Below are 17,040 nucleotides of genomic sequence, written 5' to 3'. Positions count from 1 at the left end.
ATGGTGTATTGTGATTATTAGTATTATGTGTATATTTGTGGGCTTTATCTTTTGCCTTTATTGACAGGACAGTAGAATAACAGGAAATAGGGAGAGAGATGGGGAGTGACACGCAGCAAAGGTGGTCGTGAACGGGATTCAAACCCGCGACACCCTGTCAGGTTGTCATTGCAGCCTAGGGTGGGTGCATGGACCACCACGCCGGCGGCGCAGACCTGAGCTTATAGATCTGTTATTTCTGCTACTTTTTGGAAAATGAGAACTGAGAACTTTAATCCGTGTGTGTCTTACCAGTAGGCTAGATGTTCTTGGTGTTCTTGGGCACGCCTGTGAGAGGTTATGTCTCAGTATATCAAGGGTTGTGTACCAGTGTAGGCTATACGGTGTGTGCATTGGCGCTCGCCAACGAGCCTGGCTCTTTGGCTGACTGGTTAGCGCACATCCCTGGGTTCGCCTCCCGGCCGCGGCTACATTGGTGGCACTGGTACAAATAGGTTCTGTCGGGTTCTCCGTCAGTTCCTCTGTCATTGTAGACAATATGCCTATTAGCCAACGACTGTCCTATGATGCTGGTCTCGTTCAAACCCCCCTGGTTTCCGGCGCGCGTGGTCACACTTCCAGGTAGAGGGGACGACTGTAGGCTATACGGTGTGTGTGCGTTGGCTCTCGCTAACGAGCCTGGTTCTTTGGCTGACTGGTTAGCACACATCCCTGGGATTTCGGGGTCCCGGGTTCGCCTCTCCGCCGAGGCTACACCAGTATCTACAGCAATTAAGCCTAGCACACCCCTAAAGGCTTAGCCACACCCCTCTGAAAAAAGCGCCTCTGGGATCAATAGGTATCTCTGGGCTCCTATGGTTACCTAGGCTGACAGAGTCACCAGTAACCCACTGTATGTACCAGTAATCTCTTGTCTCTTACCAGTAGGAGTTCTTGGTCTTCTTGGGCATGCGGGTCAGAGGAGGTTCTAAGCAGCCCAGATGGTAGTACAGCTTACAGGTGTCACACAGGAGCAGCAGGTGTTGGTCCACGTTCTTCTTACAGATACCACAACTGTAGGAATAGATGCACACAACAAAATGAATGGTTCTTCTTACAGATACCACAACTGTAGGAATAGATGCACACACTGAAATGAATGGTTCTTCTTACAGATACCATAACTGTAGGAATAGATGCACATACTGAAATGAATGGTTCTTTTTACAGATACCACAACTGTAGGAATAGACGCACACACTGAAATGAATGGTTCTTGTTATGGCAGATAATTGAACTGTCATATATTGACCTCATGATTAGATGCATAACACAAGTTGCCATTCTCCTGACACCCGTTGTTGTAGTGGTTTCCTGTTAGGGAGCCACACCCCTGTACCTGGCTAGGGGGGGGAGCGACACTTCTTTTGTGTTTAACACTTTTTGATGTAGACGGCCCTGCTAGACACATCTGTTGTCTTTACTTCCTCTGAGCTAATCAAATCACCTAATTGCTCCCGGTATACTCCCTCCTTGGTGTAGCCTGGAGCGTTTACGCATACGCGAGCGTCTTCACGGACAGTATGCGCGTATGCACGCATTTTTTGGTGTAGTCCGGCCGTCACATGTAAAGGATGGCTGGCAGGCTGACAGACAGACAGACAGACAGACAGACAGACAGACTTACCTGTAGAGGATGGCTGGCAGGTTGACTGACTTCCCAGGCGAGCCTCCCTCCTTCTTGTTGGGTTTCCTCTCTTTGGGGGCTTTCAGGACGGTAGGAGAGTTCAGTTTCTGGAAAACACAATACATAAAAACAAAAAGGGTCTCAAAAGGGTCAACACCTCAGAAAGGTCCCCGTCTAACAAAACAAACAGTGAAAACACCAAAAACGTGTGTGAGGCATGGGACATTGTACTCTCGACCCCAACCTCATGGTATCGAATCCTGCTGCTGTCGTTAGCTGGTTAGGTTTTAGACCGCGTCGGGGGCGCGCGGTCTTATGCGACATTGAGCCACAAGAGGCACCACAGAGCGAGCTAAAGCGATCGAGCAAGTCGTCGTCACGAATGTTGGGAAGGTTGCTTGAGCCGACTCAGCGCTGTTCCACTTCCGGGGGAGTGTTTGCCCCTGGGACGAGCATTTGCCCCAACTGTCACTCAAAGAGCCTCAAAGTGGCTTTATATTCCACTATCTCTTGGACAAGATGCTAGAATATCACATGATGTACACTGTCTGGTTCACGGGTTCAGTGGTCTCACAGTGTGTCATGCTCACACAGATCAAGCATCACAGGAACACAGGATAGATAGATACTTTTATTATCCCATGGGGGAAAATCAGTCACCCGGAGGCAGCACAACAGCATAATGTTATTTACAAAGTTACAGAGAAGTGTGAAAAAAAATGTGTACAGTAAAAGATCAAGGTACACCAAAAAAGAGAAAGAATAATATATACATACAGTGTCCAAACAGTCAACGCTCATAAGCGTAACAGCAATACTTAAAAAGCAAATAGCACAATACAGTTCCAAACAAAAGTGTCCATAACAGTCAATCAATGCTAGTCAGTGCTACAAGTATCTTCACCACCATGTCAAACACAAGCACAATACTCAACACTACTAACACAACCTGATAGTGCAGAGCCAAATGAAAAGTATCCAATGGTCAGTGCAAGAAAATCTAAACCAACCTGAACCCAATAATAACTTTAGAATAAATGTTTAAATTCTGTAGAGACCAGCTAGGCGGTTCGGTGCGACGCAGGGAGACTCCGCTCTTCTGCATCCCAGGATTCATCGGTGCCGCGCGGGTTAATTAGAAACCTTATCTTCTGAGGGGGACAGAGGCGGTGTGTGTGTGGGTGTGTGTGTGTGTGTGTGTGTGTGTGTGTGTGTGTGTGTGTGCCACTAAGCAGACGAGCTGCCATTCCCTTGAGGAGGGTCTAATCGCAGCGCGCTGCTTGGCCCGCCCGCGGCGCCGCCGCCGTGCAGCGCCGCGTCCCACCACTGATAGGGTGGGGGGAGGGGGGGGGGGGGGGGGGGGGGGGGGGGGACAGAGCCCCGGGGGGAACACAGGTTATCTCCTAATTGTGACCCCCAGCCCTCCAAGCATCCATCCCACCACCGGGTCGAGAAGTTGCCCTCCGTCGACGGCGATAACCGTACGCAAAGCAGCCTTAAAGCCATACTGTGTAAGATGCCCAACTAGTGGTCATTAGCCCTATAGCAAACCGCGGTCGCGTCCGCGTCTTTCGGACGTTTTTCGTACCTTCAGACCCCCGCGTCTGCCTCCACCTCACTGAGATCTATCTTTTAAGGGGTCCCTTGTTCCTGTGCGTTCAGTAATTCCAGAGATACGGACTCCTTCACCCTGCCTGGTAGGCGAAATTACCTAGAGAAGGGATGGTACAAACGGGCGACAACAAATATGGCTGCCATAGCGACCCCACTTCAAGATGCGCTGTGATTGGCCGGCAGTTGTATAACCCTCGCTGTGATTGGCCGGTAGTGTGATGACGCAATTTTGGCGCGAGATCCGGTCCACGGCAAGGATCTCAGTTTACATACAGAGAAGGCTTTACAGGCTGAAATTCACGGCGCGGATCTTCTAAAACTTTTGTGATTTAATAGTTAGGAGAATTTTAAGATTTGTTTTATAAAAAAAGTTACATAGTACAACTTTAACATGATTCACTGGTTGTAATCTGACAGTGGGAAGGACATTAAACACTATGTATGAGGAGGAGGAGGAGGAGGAGGGTTAATCTATTTAAACCTGAACGGAGTGAACGCAAATCTGTGTAACTTTTGATTATTGTATGCTTTACATTCTTTTTAAAAAATCTACAAGCTCACAGCGCAGCACCGAGTGCCGCGCTGTGAGCTTGTATCTGCTATTTTTTTTTCTTTCTTTTTTTTTTTTTGAGAAATCATGAACATGTGTGCAAGTCTTTGAATATTTTTGACCCGATTTATTCTAAATCCGTCGTCTAAATCAGTGGTTCTGAAGCTCACAGTCGCGCTGCGAGCTTGTAGATCTGCTATTTTGGGAAACAAATATTGAAAAAAGTAGGCGATTTGAATATTGTTTAATCGTTTCTATAAATGGCTTCTATATCAGTGGTTCTCAAACGTTTTCATGTCAAGGATCCCCAGAATTACATGTAATTGGCCGCGGACCCCCAACTCAAAATATGTAGTTCCAGGGACCCCCACCAGAAGCAAAACTTTGAGTTACAAATGTTTGCTTTAAAAATATACTATATTCAAAGATTTGCACGCATTTTCACAACTTTTTAAAAATAGCAGATCTACAAGCTCACAGTGCGGTACTACAAGGTCTGAATGGGTTAAACCACTGGCTAGAGACGAGCCCTCTGGAGCCATCTGGATCCTTCTGAAGGCAGGGTGGGGGGGCGGGGGGATAGGGGGGGGTACTGCAGCACCCCGGGACCCCCGGGCACCACACGGTGGTCAAATGATTGCTGTGCCATCCAGGGTTGCATTTCAAACAGCTTTTCTCCACAGCGGAAATTAATAGGAATTGTGGCTTAAAAAATACAAAATAAAACACTTAGTAGTCTTAGTGAAACTCATCTTGAGTCACAACTGTACTGTCTTTTTTTTTTTATAGATCTGTCTACTCCAAGACAAAATGTTCTTTGCCAAGGAATAGCCGAGTTTGTAGATGGGCTATGTGTTGGTCTTGCAACATCATTCAACCTGTTCTGATGTATTGTTCCTCATGTTATTTCACTATAGTGTCCATGCCTAACAGAAACAAACTCTTCACTATTCCCTGTATTGCTTCCAAGAACACCAACAGTATCTGATATTAACAATATAAGGTCATTACACGCTTAGCACTCTCAATAACAAGACACTGATCATCCTCTGTATTGCTATGTTGACCTCATGCCATCGTCGGGGTGAAGATACTGAACCTTAAAGTGGGAAAAGGTTTTTCCCCTCAGCCATTGTGGTGTTAAACAAACTGCCACGGTGGATAGGAAGGTGTTCTGTGTACAGAAGGGACCTCATGTAGCCTTGGTGATAAATGGTTGTGTGTTACTGTATTAATTACAGATTTTGTAGTTGTTTTATAACAGACTTGTGAAGACAAATATCAAATATTGCCTCTTGGACATTAAACATTATCATCATCATGGGACCCTCATATAAGATTGGCACAGTAAGGGTCCGTGGACAAATACATGGCAAGTGGTCTTTGACATGAAAACAAACTTTGTTCTGCGTCCTGATGTGCGCGCACAGACACACACACACACACACACACACACACACACACACACACACACACACACACACACACACACACACACACACACACACACACACACACACACACACACACACACACAGAGAAAATATGCGGGCGTGAACGGGAACCAAGTGCACGGAGCCCCCGAAAACCAGGTAAATGCAATAGGAAAAAGCCTTACCAGTTAATCTACATATGTCACACGTATGCTCCACCTACATAGACATTGTCTGGGCCAACCAAAGCTAGACATTGCCCACACACGGCCCCCTACACCCAGGAACCAATGCCACTTACAGCCCTCTTTGTGTATACATGTGACCTGACGGTCGCTTATCTCCCGATTAGGGAGTCTTACTGGTCTACATTAGTTATGTATTAGTTATTATATACATTATTTAACACTAATGCCATTCAGCTGTGTTTAACCGCCAAAAACCTCTCTGTCTGCGGTGAAAGACGTGCGTTATTATTAACGACAGAAGGTTTGAGTCCCGTTGCCGCCACACAGCCCCTCTCGCCACGAGAGCATGTTGTTGTGAACTCTGTGAGACGCTGTTTGATCCCTGCAAGTTTCTACACGGTTCTGGATGAAAAGACCTCTTAATACATTTAGAACCGCTTTGCATTATTACGCATTGTTCCTTTAACTATTATGTAATGCTTAAACTATTAACAAATAGCAGATATACAAGCTCGCTGTGAGCTTGTAGATCTGCTATTTCTTTTGAAAAATCCTGAACGTTTGTTAAAGTCTTTGAATACTTTTATTTTTTACCTGTCTTCTAAATCTTTCTTCTAAATCAGTGGTTCTCAAACTTTTTCATGTCAAGGACCCCCAAAATAACATTATTTGGCCGCGGACCCCCCATCTCAAAACATGTTGTTCCAGGGACCACCCACCCAGAAGCAAATATTTGAGTGTGAGCTTGTAGATCTGCTATTTTTTGAAAAAAACCGTCATGCAAATATTTGAATATATCTTTTATAAATCGAACATTTGTAACTCAGATATTTGCGTCTGGAGGGGGTCCCTGAAACAACATGTTTTGAGATGGGGGGTCGGCGGGCAAATTCATGTAATTTTGGGGGTCCTTGACATGCAAACGTTTGAGAACAGCTGATTTAGAAAAAGGATTTAAAAGTCTTTTATAGAATCGGGTCGAAAAATAGTCAAAGACTTGCACAGAATGTTCACGATTTCTTTTCGAAATTAGCAGATCTACAAGCTCGCATTAAAGCGTCTCAAATCTACCGCGACAGAGATGCGTTCCAGGTTTTGAAGGGTTAATGGTCTCTCATCCTCAGTTCCTAACAGTCAGCTCATTTCCTGGGGGCTTCCCGACGCAAAACACAACCCCACTGCGTGTGTGTGCGTGCGTACGTGCGTGCATGTACGATGAGAGCGATGCGCGGCCCAGCCGAGGACATCAATAATTTGCGCTGTGATGTCGGAGTCAGAATGACAAATAGGACAAGAACACGCAGCGATAGATGGATAGAAAGAAAGATAGATAGATAGATGACATGCAGGGAGGAAGCGCCGCGGCGACGTGACTGATGTCGCTACTTAATCCACCGCACGTTTTCTAATGAGGTGATTTATGACGGTCGTTGAGGACCCAAACCGTCCCCTGCTTCTGCTCCGTCCCGCTGGGCAGCGTCCGTCCGTCCATCTATCCCCCATTAATCAGCGCAGAGACACACTCTTCATACACTGTTCTTATCAAGCCCTTCATGCATGCAGTTAGAGGGATTGTAAGATTCCTACAGGGTCTGATTCTAACATGTGAGTTGAAAGGGATCAGGCGTCCGTACTAGGGGTGTGGGCGGTTAACCGGTTAATCGGTTAGCCGACTGTTAAGAAAAGACCAGTTATGCTTAAAGGGGAAGACCACCCATTTTCAATATTGAACTATGTCATTAATATAACTTAGAAATAGAAAAAAGTTCCCCCCCTTCTGTGTTGCCTAGAACTGGAGGATTGATTTTGGGGTTTGTATTGTAAAGTACAACTTGATGACATCACACTTTGTACTTTGCAATACAAACCCCAAAATCATCCTCCAGTTCTAGGCAACACAGAAGAGGGGGAACCTTTTTTCTATTTCCACACAACGGACACAAGGTACTATATTAGTGTTGTCCTGGTGAAAGTTTTCCGTGAGGTGTTACACCGTGCCCTGTCACCAAACGACTGCGCTAACGAGAAGAGAGAGAGAACGCTGCTGAGGTAACCGAACAATCGCCCCAAAACACACATACTACATGTTGGTTTTGATCCCGGGGGGCGGGGGCGAGCTTGTTTTGGGACGAGCAGCGCACTTTTCATCCTCGTCTCAACAGCGCAGCAAAAAATGTTGAAAAAATAAATACAAATAAAAATAATTAAAAAAAAAAAACGTTAATTAACCGGTTAATGCTGTCGGCTAACCGATTAGGAGAAAAAACCGTTAGCGACATCCCTAGTCCGTACAACTTCAACACATCACCTTCTCTGTGGAACTCTGCCACTGAACAACTCTCATTGAAATGAATAGCTGGGGGCGGGCCAGTCCACGATGTCGCTGTTTACTATGAAAACTAGCAGTGACAGACAACTTGCAGTCTGTCTTGGCCTCCATATAAGGCCAAGACACGAGCAAATTGGCATCTGACATCGTAGATGCCTAACATCGTAGACAACATGAGACACAATATGGCCAAAATACTGTACGGGCATTCCCAGATGATGCCCTAGTAATACAATCCTTTTATGCCCATATATGGAGATCCCTGATGTCATCAACATTAAGCCTCAAGTGGTCTATGACGTCAGACATCCATCCATCCATCTTCAACCGCTTATCCGGAATGGGGTCGTGGGGGTAACAGTTCCAACTGAGAATGATGTTTATGTAATTCTATGACTAAGCCTCTGAACGATGTCAAAACGTAGTGTTGGACCAGTCGTACAGCTTGAGCTTGTAGGTCTTCTATTTCCGACTTGTGGTCGAGGTAGGGATTGGGGGTCTCAAGCGTCTGCCTCTCTCAAACTCTGAGGTGTCTGTAGCTCTGGTCCATCGCGTCACCTCCAGTGACAATCTGACAGACCCGTCTGCAAATGAATAGACCGCGTTTTCTCAGCCCCTACCAGCGCTCAACTTCAGTCAAAATAAACAAAACTACTTCACTACTCACCAAACCAAAGGTAGGTTTGCGTTGTTGAAAGTCTATTCTCCACGGTGGTGAGCCCCTCAGCACCCCACCCACTCTGCAAAATACACTATTTTTGGCATGAAATAAAGTGCATCCAACTCGACCGCTGCTTATTTCCGGGTTGTGAACCATTGTATCAGCGGTGGCCGCTGGGTGGCTCGAGGTGGGTGCGTTTTATTTCATGACAAAAATAATGTATTTTGCAGAGTGGGTGGGGTGCTGAGAGGTTTACCACCGCGGAGAATAGACTTTCAACAGCGCAAAACTACCTTTGGTTTGGTGAGTAGTGAAATAGTTTTGTTAATTTTGACTGAAGTTGAGCGCTCGGAGGGGCTGAGATATCGCGGTCTAGCCATTTGCCGACGGGTCTGTCAGAGTGTCACCGGGAGGTGACACGATGGACCAGAGCTGAGGTGTCTGAAAGAAGCTGCTACTCTCCAGGATTCATGTTGTCTGTATATTATTGCATTAAGGAATAACAGACATGGGCTATGCAACAACTCTACTGTTCCAGGAGCCAATGCTCTCTGTCTGTTGTGTTGTTTGGAGTGTTTAAATGACATTTCACTTCACTTATTATTGGAAGCAGGGTTTTTAAAGTCTGTGATGACACCCAGCCCACCCAGAAGAAGTCAATTATGAATACACTGCTGCTCCACTCAATGCTTTCTGTGAGGGAGAGAGAAAAGTATGATTTGGAGAGGGGGGGGGGGGGGGGGGAGAAGCAGTCTTTGAGAGAGAGAGGGAGGGAGAGGCAGAGGGAGAGAGAGAGTGTAGAAGGGGGAGGAGAGAGATAAGAATGAGAGAGTGACAGAGAAAGACAGACAGACAGACAGAGAGAGGTAGACACACAGACCCAGACAGAGAGAGAGACGCCACAACTATTTCTACAGACTGATAGAGACAGAGACGCAGACATACAGAGAAACAGAGAGACACATATAAAGATTTCACTACTACAGTATGTCTACTAGGGATGAGGTATTATCGTTTATTGTGATAAAAAACACCCACGATAATCGTATAGTGGAGATTTGAATTCATCATGAAATCGTCCTCCGTCATTTTTTTTCAACATATCAAATGTATTTGCCAAAAAAAATAGCCGATCTAAAAGCTCATTGTAGATCTGCTATTGTTTGGCAAATGTTCCGCCCCAGGATAATGGATTTTGATTATCGTCATAATATAGTACATCGCGATTTCTTTTGTCACAATAATCGTGATATGACATTTTCATATCGTCCCATCCCTAGTGTCTACAGCAGGGGTCTTCAACAGGGGGTCTGTGACCCCCAGGGGGTCCGCGGAGGTACTGCAGGGGGTCCGCGAAATTATTGCAGAAAAAAAAAAGAAAAAAAAAAAGAAAAAAAAAAGATTTCATTTTTTCTTTTTTTTTTCTTTTTTCACATTTATGTTAAAAAATAAATCATGATTCTATCCATTTTGAATAGCTTGAATACATGATTACTATGCAATTGACAGATTGTTGATATTATTGACATTGGTTCTCAGTTAATAAGTAGTATGTTTAGAAATGGTAGTGGTATGGCCACCCTGCTCGCTGTAACTTGTACATGTTTAAAATAAAAAATATGTCGTAGCCCCGACCCCCCCACCCTACGAGGTGGTAGGGGGTCCCTGCTCCATTTCCCCATGAGTTTGGGGGTCCCCGGCCTGAAAACGTTGAAGACCCCTGGTCTACAGTATGATAGAAAGAGACATAGAGAGACAAAGACACAGACAGACAGACAGACAGAGACAGACAGAGACAGATGCCACTACTATTTCTACAGATTGAGAGACAGGGAGAGGCGCGAGGAGTGGAATCGGAGCAGGTTGCTGCCAAAGTTCTTTGGGTCCTTTTTAACTCATATATCATGGAATGACAGACAGATAAATACTACACAGAAAAAAAGAAGAAAACAAAAACAGTCCGTAGGTCGCAGTTACTACCAAAACCTCCACCGGCTGTCTGTCTGTCAGTCAGTCACTTTTGCCCTACTCATATCTCCACCACCGTTGCCCCTATCCATGCCAAACTTTGCACACACATTCCTTCGCTGCCAAACCACAACCCCCAACAACCTCCCTTCTCACATGGCCCTCTTCTAGCGCCACCATGAGGCAGATTCTTGCAAAACACATTTGTGGACACTGCTCCTACAGATTTTGCCCTAAAATCACACAAAGCGGTACACAGTATCTCTACAGTCATGTCATCAACATGGATCTGTCCCATTTCCCATATTCCCTCCTGATTGGCTACCATTGCCTTCTGAAGTTTGTGTATGCGACCTGACGGTCGCTTATCTCCCCATTAGGGAGTCTTACTGGTATTTGGTATGGATAGACTTGGTTGTCTTCGGTTGTCTTGGTTGTCGTCGAAAATAGAGTTTTTAATGTAGCGCCATTTTCATAAAATACCAAAGAAGTGTTTCATTTCATATTTAAGAAAGGGGCACTCCACCACTTTTCAACCTATCTTCATATAGTAGGTCCTCACTAATGTTCATGATAAAATATCAAAAAAAGACTCTACTCAGTTTGGGTCTCATAGGAGAGCTGTGGGTGGGTCAAATCCTTCTACCGGTGACATCATCAATGGGAAATGCAAGCTAATAGAAACTGCAGGCTTTCTATTCCTGAAAAAGTTGCAATGTTAAAGTGGAAGCCATTGTTCTCGTGATAATAAAAATTGAAATATTTTTTTTCAAAAATATTATTTAATTTTTTTTTGTCAAACGATGATGTCACCGGTAGAAGGATTTGACAGCTCTCCTATGAGACCCAGACTGAATAGGAAAAAAATGTGCTATTTTATTATGAACATTAGTGAGGACCTATTATATGAAGCCAGGTTGAAAAGTGGTGAACTACTCCTTTAAATTACTACTGTGTTGTCTGTGGAGATGCGTTTGACACCAGAGGTCTGCCTTCTTTGGCAACAACCTCAGCCGTTTCCACTCCTCGCGGGAGAGACAGAAACAGATAAACAGAAAGACAGAGACAGAGGTAGAGATGTCCCTACTGTTTATACAGACTGCATTTCTCGCTCCTTAAATGAAAAGCTCACGTGGTAACCACGGTAACGAAGAAGAAGCAGCAGCCCAGACACCTCCTACTTCCCCCGGCCAGCAGCGATTCATAGAACATCCGCCCTGCAGGCTCCCACCGCCACCACGTAGAGTCCTGAGCTTGTAGCTCTGCTGTGATGTGTGGCATGCGGGACACCGCGGTACGGAGCAGCGTAGCGCCGTGTCTCCAGCTGTGACTTCATGTCCTCTGACAGGTCAATCAGTTAGTGGTAATGAAACACTACGCACACGCACGCACACACACACACACACACACACACACACACACACACACACACACACACACACACACACACACACACACACACACACACACACACACACACACACACACACACACACACACCTGCATTTAATCTACACTCACAATATACCACTATCTGTCTACATTATAACTACACACACACCACGCTGCCACCGATCTACACATACCTCAATCACACACACACGCGCGCGCTCGCAATATCACATATCCGTTTTGATCAACCCAACCCACATTTGTGAGCTAAACCAGTGGTTCTCAAATGGGGGTACCTCTGAGGATATGCGGGGGTTGGATTTACCTTTGCGTGCAAAAAGTTGATAAAACCTTTACAATTATAAAAGCTACGTAAATGTACTCTGCTTTCATGCCAGCAGACTGGAGTAGATCCTGATATCCTATATCGTTTTTGAATCGAATCATTTGGATTTGAAAGAATCGAAAAAAAAAAAAGAAATAATAATTTGAATCATGACCCCAAGAATCGATTCTGAATCAAATCGCGAGAAAACAAGTATTTCCAGAAACAAATGCAGGAAAAGTACAGGAAATACTGACGTTTTTTTTATTTTTTATTATTGTATGTGTCTTTCTCATATTTGTATTGATTTGATGATAATAAAAAATAAGTTACAAAAAAAAAAAAAAAATGCTGAAGTTTTGTAACATCTATAGACAAATAGATAGATGAATGGGTGGATGGGGGTAGAACCAGTACATGTCTTAGAATGCCTCCCAGTAGAGATAGGTAGGTATGGTAGATAGATACAGTAGATAGATAGATGGTACCAGTACCTGTCCTAAGATGCCTTCCAGTATGGTAGGTAGATAGATACAGTACTGTACTGCAGATATATGGGTGGAGGGTGGGGAGGGGGGGGGGGGGGGTAGTACCAGTACCACATACCTGTCCTAAGATGCCTCCCAGTATGGTAGGTAGATAGATACAGTACTGTACTGTAAATAGATGCATGGATAGGGTGTGGGGGGGGGGGGGGGGGGGGGGGGTAGTACCAGTACCACATACCTGTCCCAGAATGCCTCCCAGCAGGGTCCAGATGTCCAGGCCTTCTCCACGCAGCTCTCCATTGATGTTCAACAGCTCTTCTAGGGACTCACACAGCTGCAGGGACACACACACACACACACACACACACACACACACACACACACACACACAGTTAGTTACATTGCGTGCACGCGTACACATCGATACGAACACACAGGTCTCTCTAAACATGCTCATTTCCTCCCAGCAGTCTTCAAAGTGAGAGCCTGACTGCATGGTGATGTTTGTGTTTGTGTGGAGGAGCTTTGAACAACAAGAACACACCATAAACACTGATAAAGACCAGTAGGAGAGCAGAAAGAGATCATTTATGGAGGACATGAACGAACGCCACAACACATTAAGAATATCCTTTCTTGACTCTTGTCGATATTTGGGGGAGAAAAAAAGGTGTTAACCGATAAGGTCCCCAAAAGTGAGTGACAATTTAAGGACCTTTAAGAACTTATTTGACACCTAAAAAAAAAAAAAAAAAAAAAAAGACCATTACTGCATCAAAAGTAATCAACAAAATATACTATACAAAACTGTAAATAATACTGTATATATGAAAGAGGAAAATTGTCCATCTATCCATCATCAACCGCTTATCCGCAATCGGGTCACGGTTTCCAGATTTCCTTTTTTTTCAGATTTTCCATTTGTGAAATTGTAGACATTGTGAAAATAGCCGATCTGCAAGTTTGTAGCTTGTAAATCTGCAATTTCCCAAACCAAATGTAATGCCTCAACTCCTACCAGTGCCCTAAAATAATTACTAACGTTTGAATCACGGCCGGGTGAATGAAACATTCTTCAACGACAAGAATTATGACTTATTTAATGTCTTTACTTATGTTGGGTCTTGTGTTTGGTGGTTAATGGCCTGTCAGGGTCAAATATGACCAGTAAGACTCCCTAATCGGGAGATTAGGGAGCGTGATTTTAGGGCAAAATGTGTAGGAGCAGTGTCCAAAAATGTGTTTGAAAAAATCGGCCAGATGGTGGCGCCATATGGGACAGATCCATGTTGATGACATGAGTGTAGACATACTGTGTACCGATTTGCGTGATTTTAGGACAACATGTGTAGGAGGAGTGTCCAAAAAAGTGTTTAAAAAAACGTCCTGAAGGTGGCGCTAAATGGGACAGATCCAAGTTGATGAGATGAGTGTAGACATACTGTGTACCGATTTGCGTGATTTTAGGGCAAAAATTGTAGGAGCTGCGTCCAAAAATGTGTTTTGCAAGAATCGGCCTCATGGTGGCGCTAGAAGAGGGTCATGTGTGAATTTGGCATGGATCGGGGCAACGGTTGTGGAGATATGAGCAGGGCAAAAGTGTGACGTGTGACAGAAAGACTGACAGACAGACAGCTGGTCGAGGTTTTGATAGTAAATGCGACCTGACGGTCGCAATTATTTCAGGGGGGTCGAGGCCCGAAAAGGTTGAGAACCACGGTTCTACAACTTGTGACCTTAATGTTGATACCCAGACCTAACCCTAAAGTCCCGTTTAGATGTGTAGTGGTGCCACGTTCTGGAAACAGCCCATCTCACCAGACTGCTACTCACACAGGAGTACATCAAGCCCTGAAAACTCTTATTTTTTTTATTCCTTCCTCAGCAAAACCAACCGTAGGAGGAAGTTATAAAGTGTGTAATCTTCACATACAGTATCATCTGCCAGGTGGAAACCTCATATGACCAAAACTCTCCCTTTCTAGGATTCAAATATATTTAAAAAGAACAGGCAAAAACAGACGATCGACACACTCAAAACTAATTGCCACGCGACACATGTTGAGCTTGTTTATTGGCTAGTTTCTGCTACTTTTGCGTGACACTGTTATACCAGGGCTCCACTAGAAAGACAGCGTCGTGCCGGCGTCAAAACATGAACCACAGCGCAACGTCGGCAGTGGAGAACCCTTTGTTGATTGAAAGGGGAACGCTCCCTGCGTTAATGATGACGTGACGCTCGCTGGCTAAAGTGGAGCCCTGGTGTTAGCATGACGTAGGCCAGGAGTTCCCAAACCGTTTTGTCTCAGAGCACCCCATAAATATATATTTTTTAATCCGAGGCACCCCTACATTATAATTTTCACTCTCAGCACCTTATATTTATAGCATATCATCGTTGTCGGGTGGAAACCTTGTATGTCCAAAACCGTTCATTTTGTATTTATCATCTATAAAATGTACTAAACTAGTGAAAACAGCAGATCTAGCTGTTTTCAGAGATTGGCTGTTTTCACTAGTTTTTGCCACAGTACACATTTGAAACTTGGAGATACGAGGTTTCTGCCCGACAGTGACGATATTTTAGTGATTATGTTAGGAGGAAAACGTTGAGATAATAGACATTTTGGTTAAAACTGACTGAAAATAACTTTGTACTTCAAGTTTAAAATTATACTAAATAATATTTTTTCACCCCTGAGTTAGGCAGTAGGGTCTTAAATCAAAAAAAGAATATATTAAAAAAAGAGTTTAAACATGGAGATGAGAGGTTTTCCCGCTCTGATAGAGAGGAAATAAACATCCTGAACATCATCATCTGCTAGGAGAGGACCAAGATGAAGACTTCTCTCTCTGGAATATCGGGACATTTTAACCCCTTTAAACCTTTATAACACATCGGTGTCGCGCTAGATTTTAACCACTTTAACCATCATTATGCATGCACGTTAACTATTGAAAAATAGCAGATCTACAAGCTCACAGCACGGCACCGAGTGCCACACTACGAGCTTGTAGATCTGTCTTTGAATATGTCGACCCAAATCTACAGTATAAATGTCTTGTAAGTCAGTGGGTCTCAAACCTTTTCATGTCAAGGACCCCCAAAATTAAATGTATTTGGCCGCGGACCCCCCATCTCAAAATATAATGTAACAAGGACCACCCAGAGGCAAATATTTAAGTTACAAATGTTCGCTTTAGAAATATATATATTCAAAGATTTGCACACATTTTAAAGACTCTTTTCAAAAATAACAGATCTACAAGCTAAAAGCGCGGCACTCGGTGCCGCGCTGTGAGCTTGTATATCTGCTGTTTTTCAATAGTTAAAAATAAAATAACTCCAGGACTTGGAGGGTTAATAGAAGAGTATCAGTCTAGGGCAGAGCTGCTTACTTCCTGCTGACGCTGCACTTCTATTTAGGGTCACAGTTTAAAGGTATTTCTACTTTACTGGAGAGTATTTCACATTTGCATTACTTTTACTTCTACTACTTCTCAGATCCAATGGGGGAAGAGGTGTACAAGCTGTGTGTGTGTGTGTGTGTGTGTGTGTGTGTGTGTGTGTGTGTGTGTGTGTGTGTGTGTGTGTGTGTGTGTGTGTGTGTGTGCGCGCGCGCGCGTGTGTGTGTGTGAGTTTGTCTAGATATACTTATGGGGACTAAACGCATGTTCACACAGTCACCTGCAAGGGACCTCTGACAGTGTGGGGACAGAATAGTAGGTCCCCACAACGGTTAGGGTTAGGGGTTAGGTTTAGGTTTAGGGATAGAGGTTAGGGTAAGGCCACAGAACTTGCATAAAAATGAATGGAAGTCTATGTAATGTCCCCACAAGTGATGTAAATATATAGTATGTGTGCGTGTGTGTGTGGGGAGGTGTAAAGCTAGTGGAGCGCCTCAATTAGCAACACACACTCCATTAATAGGGTGCTAACGGTCTGCGCGCGGCTCTGCAGAGGAGCCAACGCCACATTAACTTCATCTATGACTCTCTTTATTCCCTCTGAGAGAGAGAGAGAGAGAGAGAGAGAGAGAGACTGAGAGAGACAGAGAGAGTAGAGAGAGAGAGAGAGACAGAGAGAGAGAGAGAGAGAGACAGAGAGAGAGAGTGAGATTGAGTTGGATTGGCATTGGTTCCTTTTCTTCTTGTTTTTGGGAGGATTGCAGTTTTAGGAGCAAATCACGCAGGCTTTTTTTTTGTTTTCAGGTCAAATTGTGATTGTTTTCTTACATTTTAACGCGGGCGTGTGCGTGTCCGATCTTGCACAACGCGCATGCACGCCGTTAGACACTCACAAACGCGAAGAAGCGCATGCAAATCCAGGCTGCGGTTCTGGAGTTTGCCCCAGCAGTGTTTTTACAATGTTAGAAAACAGTAAGAAACACAGTATAGAGATAATGACTTGCTCCGGCCAAAAGAT

The 17,040-nt window shown here is 44.5% G+C and overlaps 1 protein-coding gene across 1 annotated transcript in view; it reads right to left on the bottom strand.

The window, feature by feature from the left end:
• The window catches only part of phf14 (PHD finger protein 14), a gene marked incomplete at its 3' end in the record, with an annotated part of 132,875 nt that overhangs the window by 18,569 nt on the left and 97,266 nt on the right, over positions 1-17,040 (bottom strand). The window contains exons 15-17 of the mRNA XM_080755050.1: positions 12,853-12,948; positions 1,667-1,773; positions 922-1,053 (exon numbers count right to left, since the gene is read on the bottom strand). Of these exons, the coding sequence (XP_080611176.1) occupies positions 922-1,053; positions 1,667-1,773; positions 12,853-12,948 (335 nt within the window). The remainder of the gene's footprint in view (positions 1-921; positions 1,054-1,666; positions 1,774-12,852; positions 12,949-17,040) is intronic.

The sequence above is a fragment of the Nannobrachium achirus genome (genome assembly GCF_963921795.1).
Source record: "Nannobrachium achirus genome assembly, contig: SCAFFOLD_169, whole genome shotgun sequence".
NCBI lineage: Eukaryota > Metazoa > Chordata > Actinopteri > Myctophiformes > Myctophidae > Nannobrachium > Nannobrachium achirus.
Note: the sequence above shows the minus strand (reverse complement) of the source record. Positions and strands in the feature narration are given on the sequence as shown.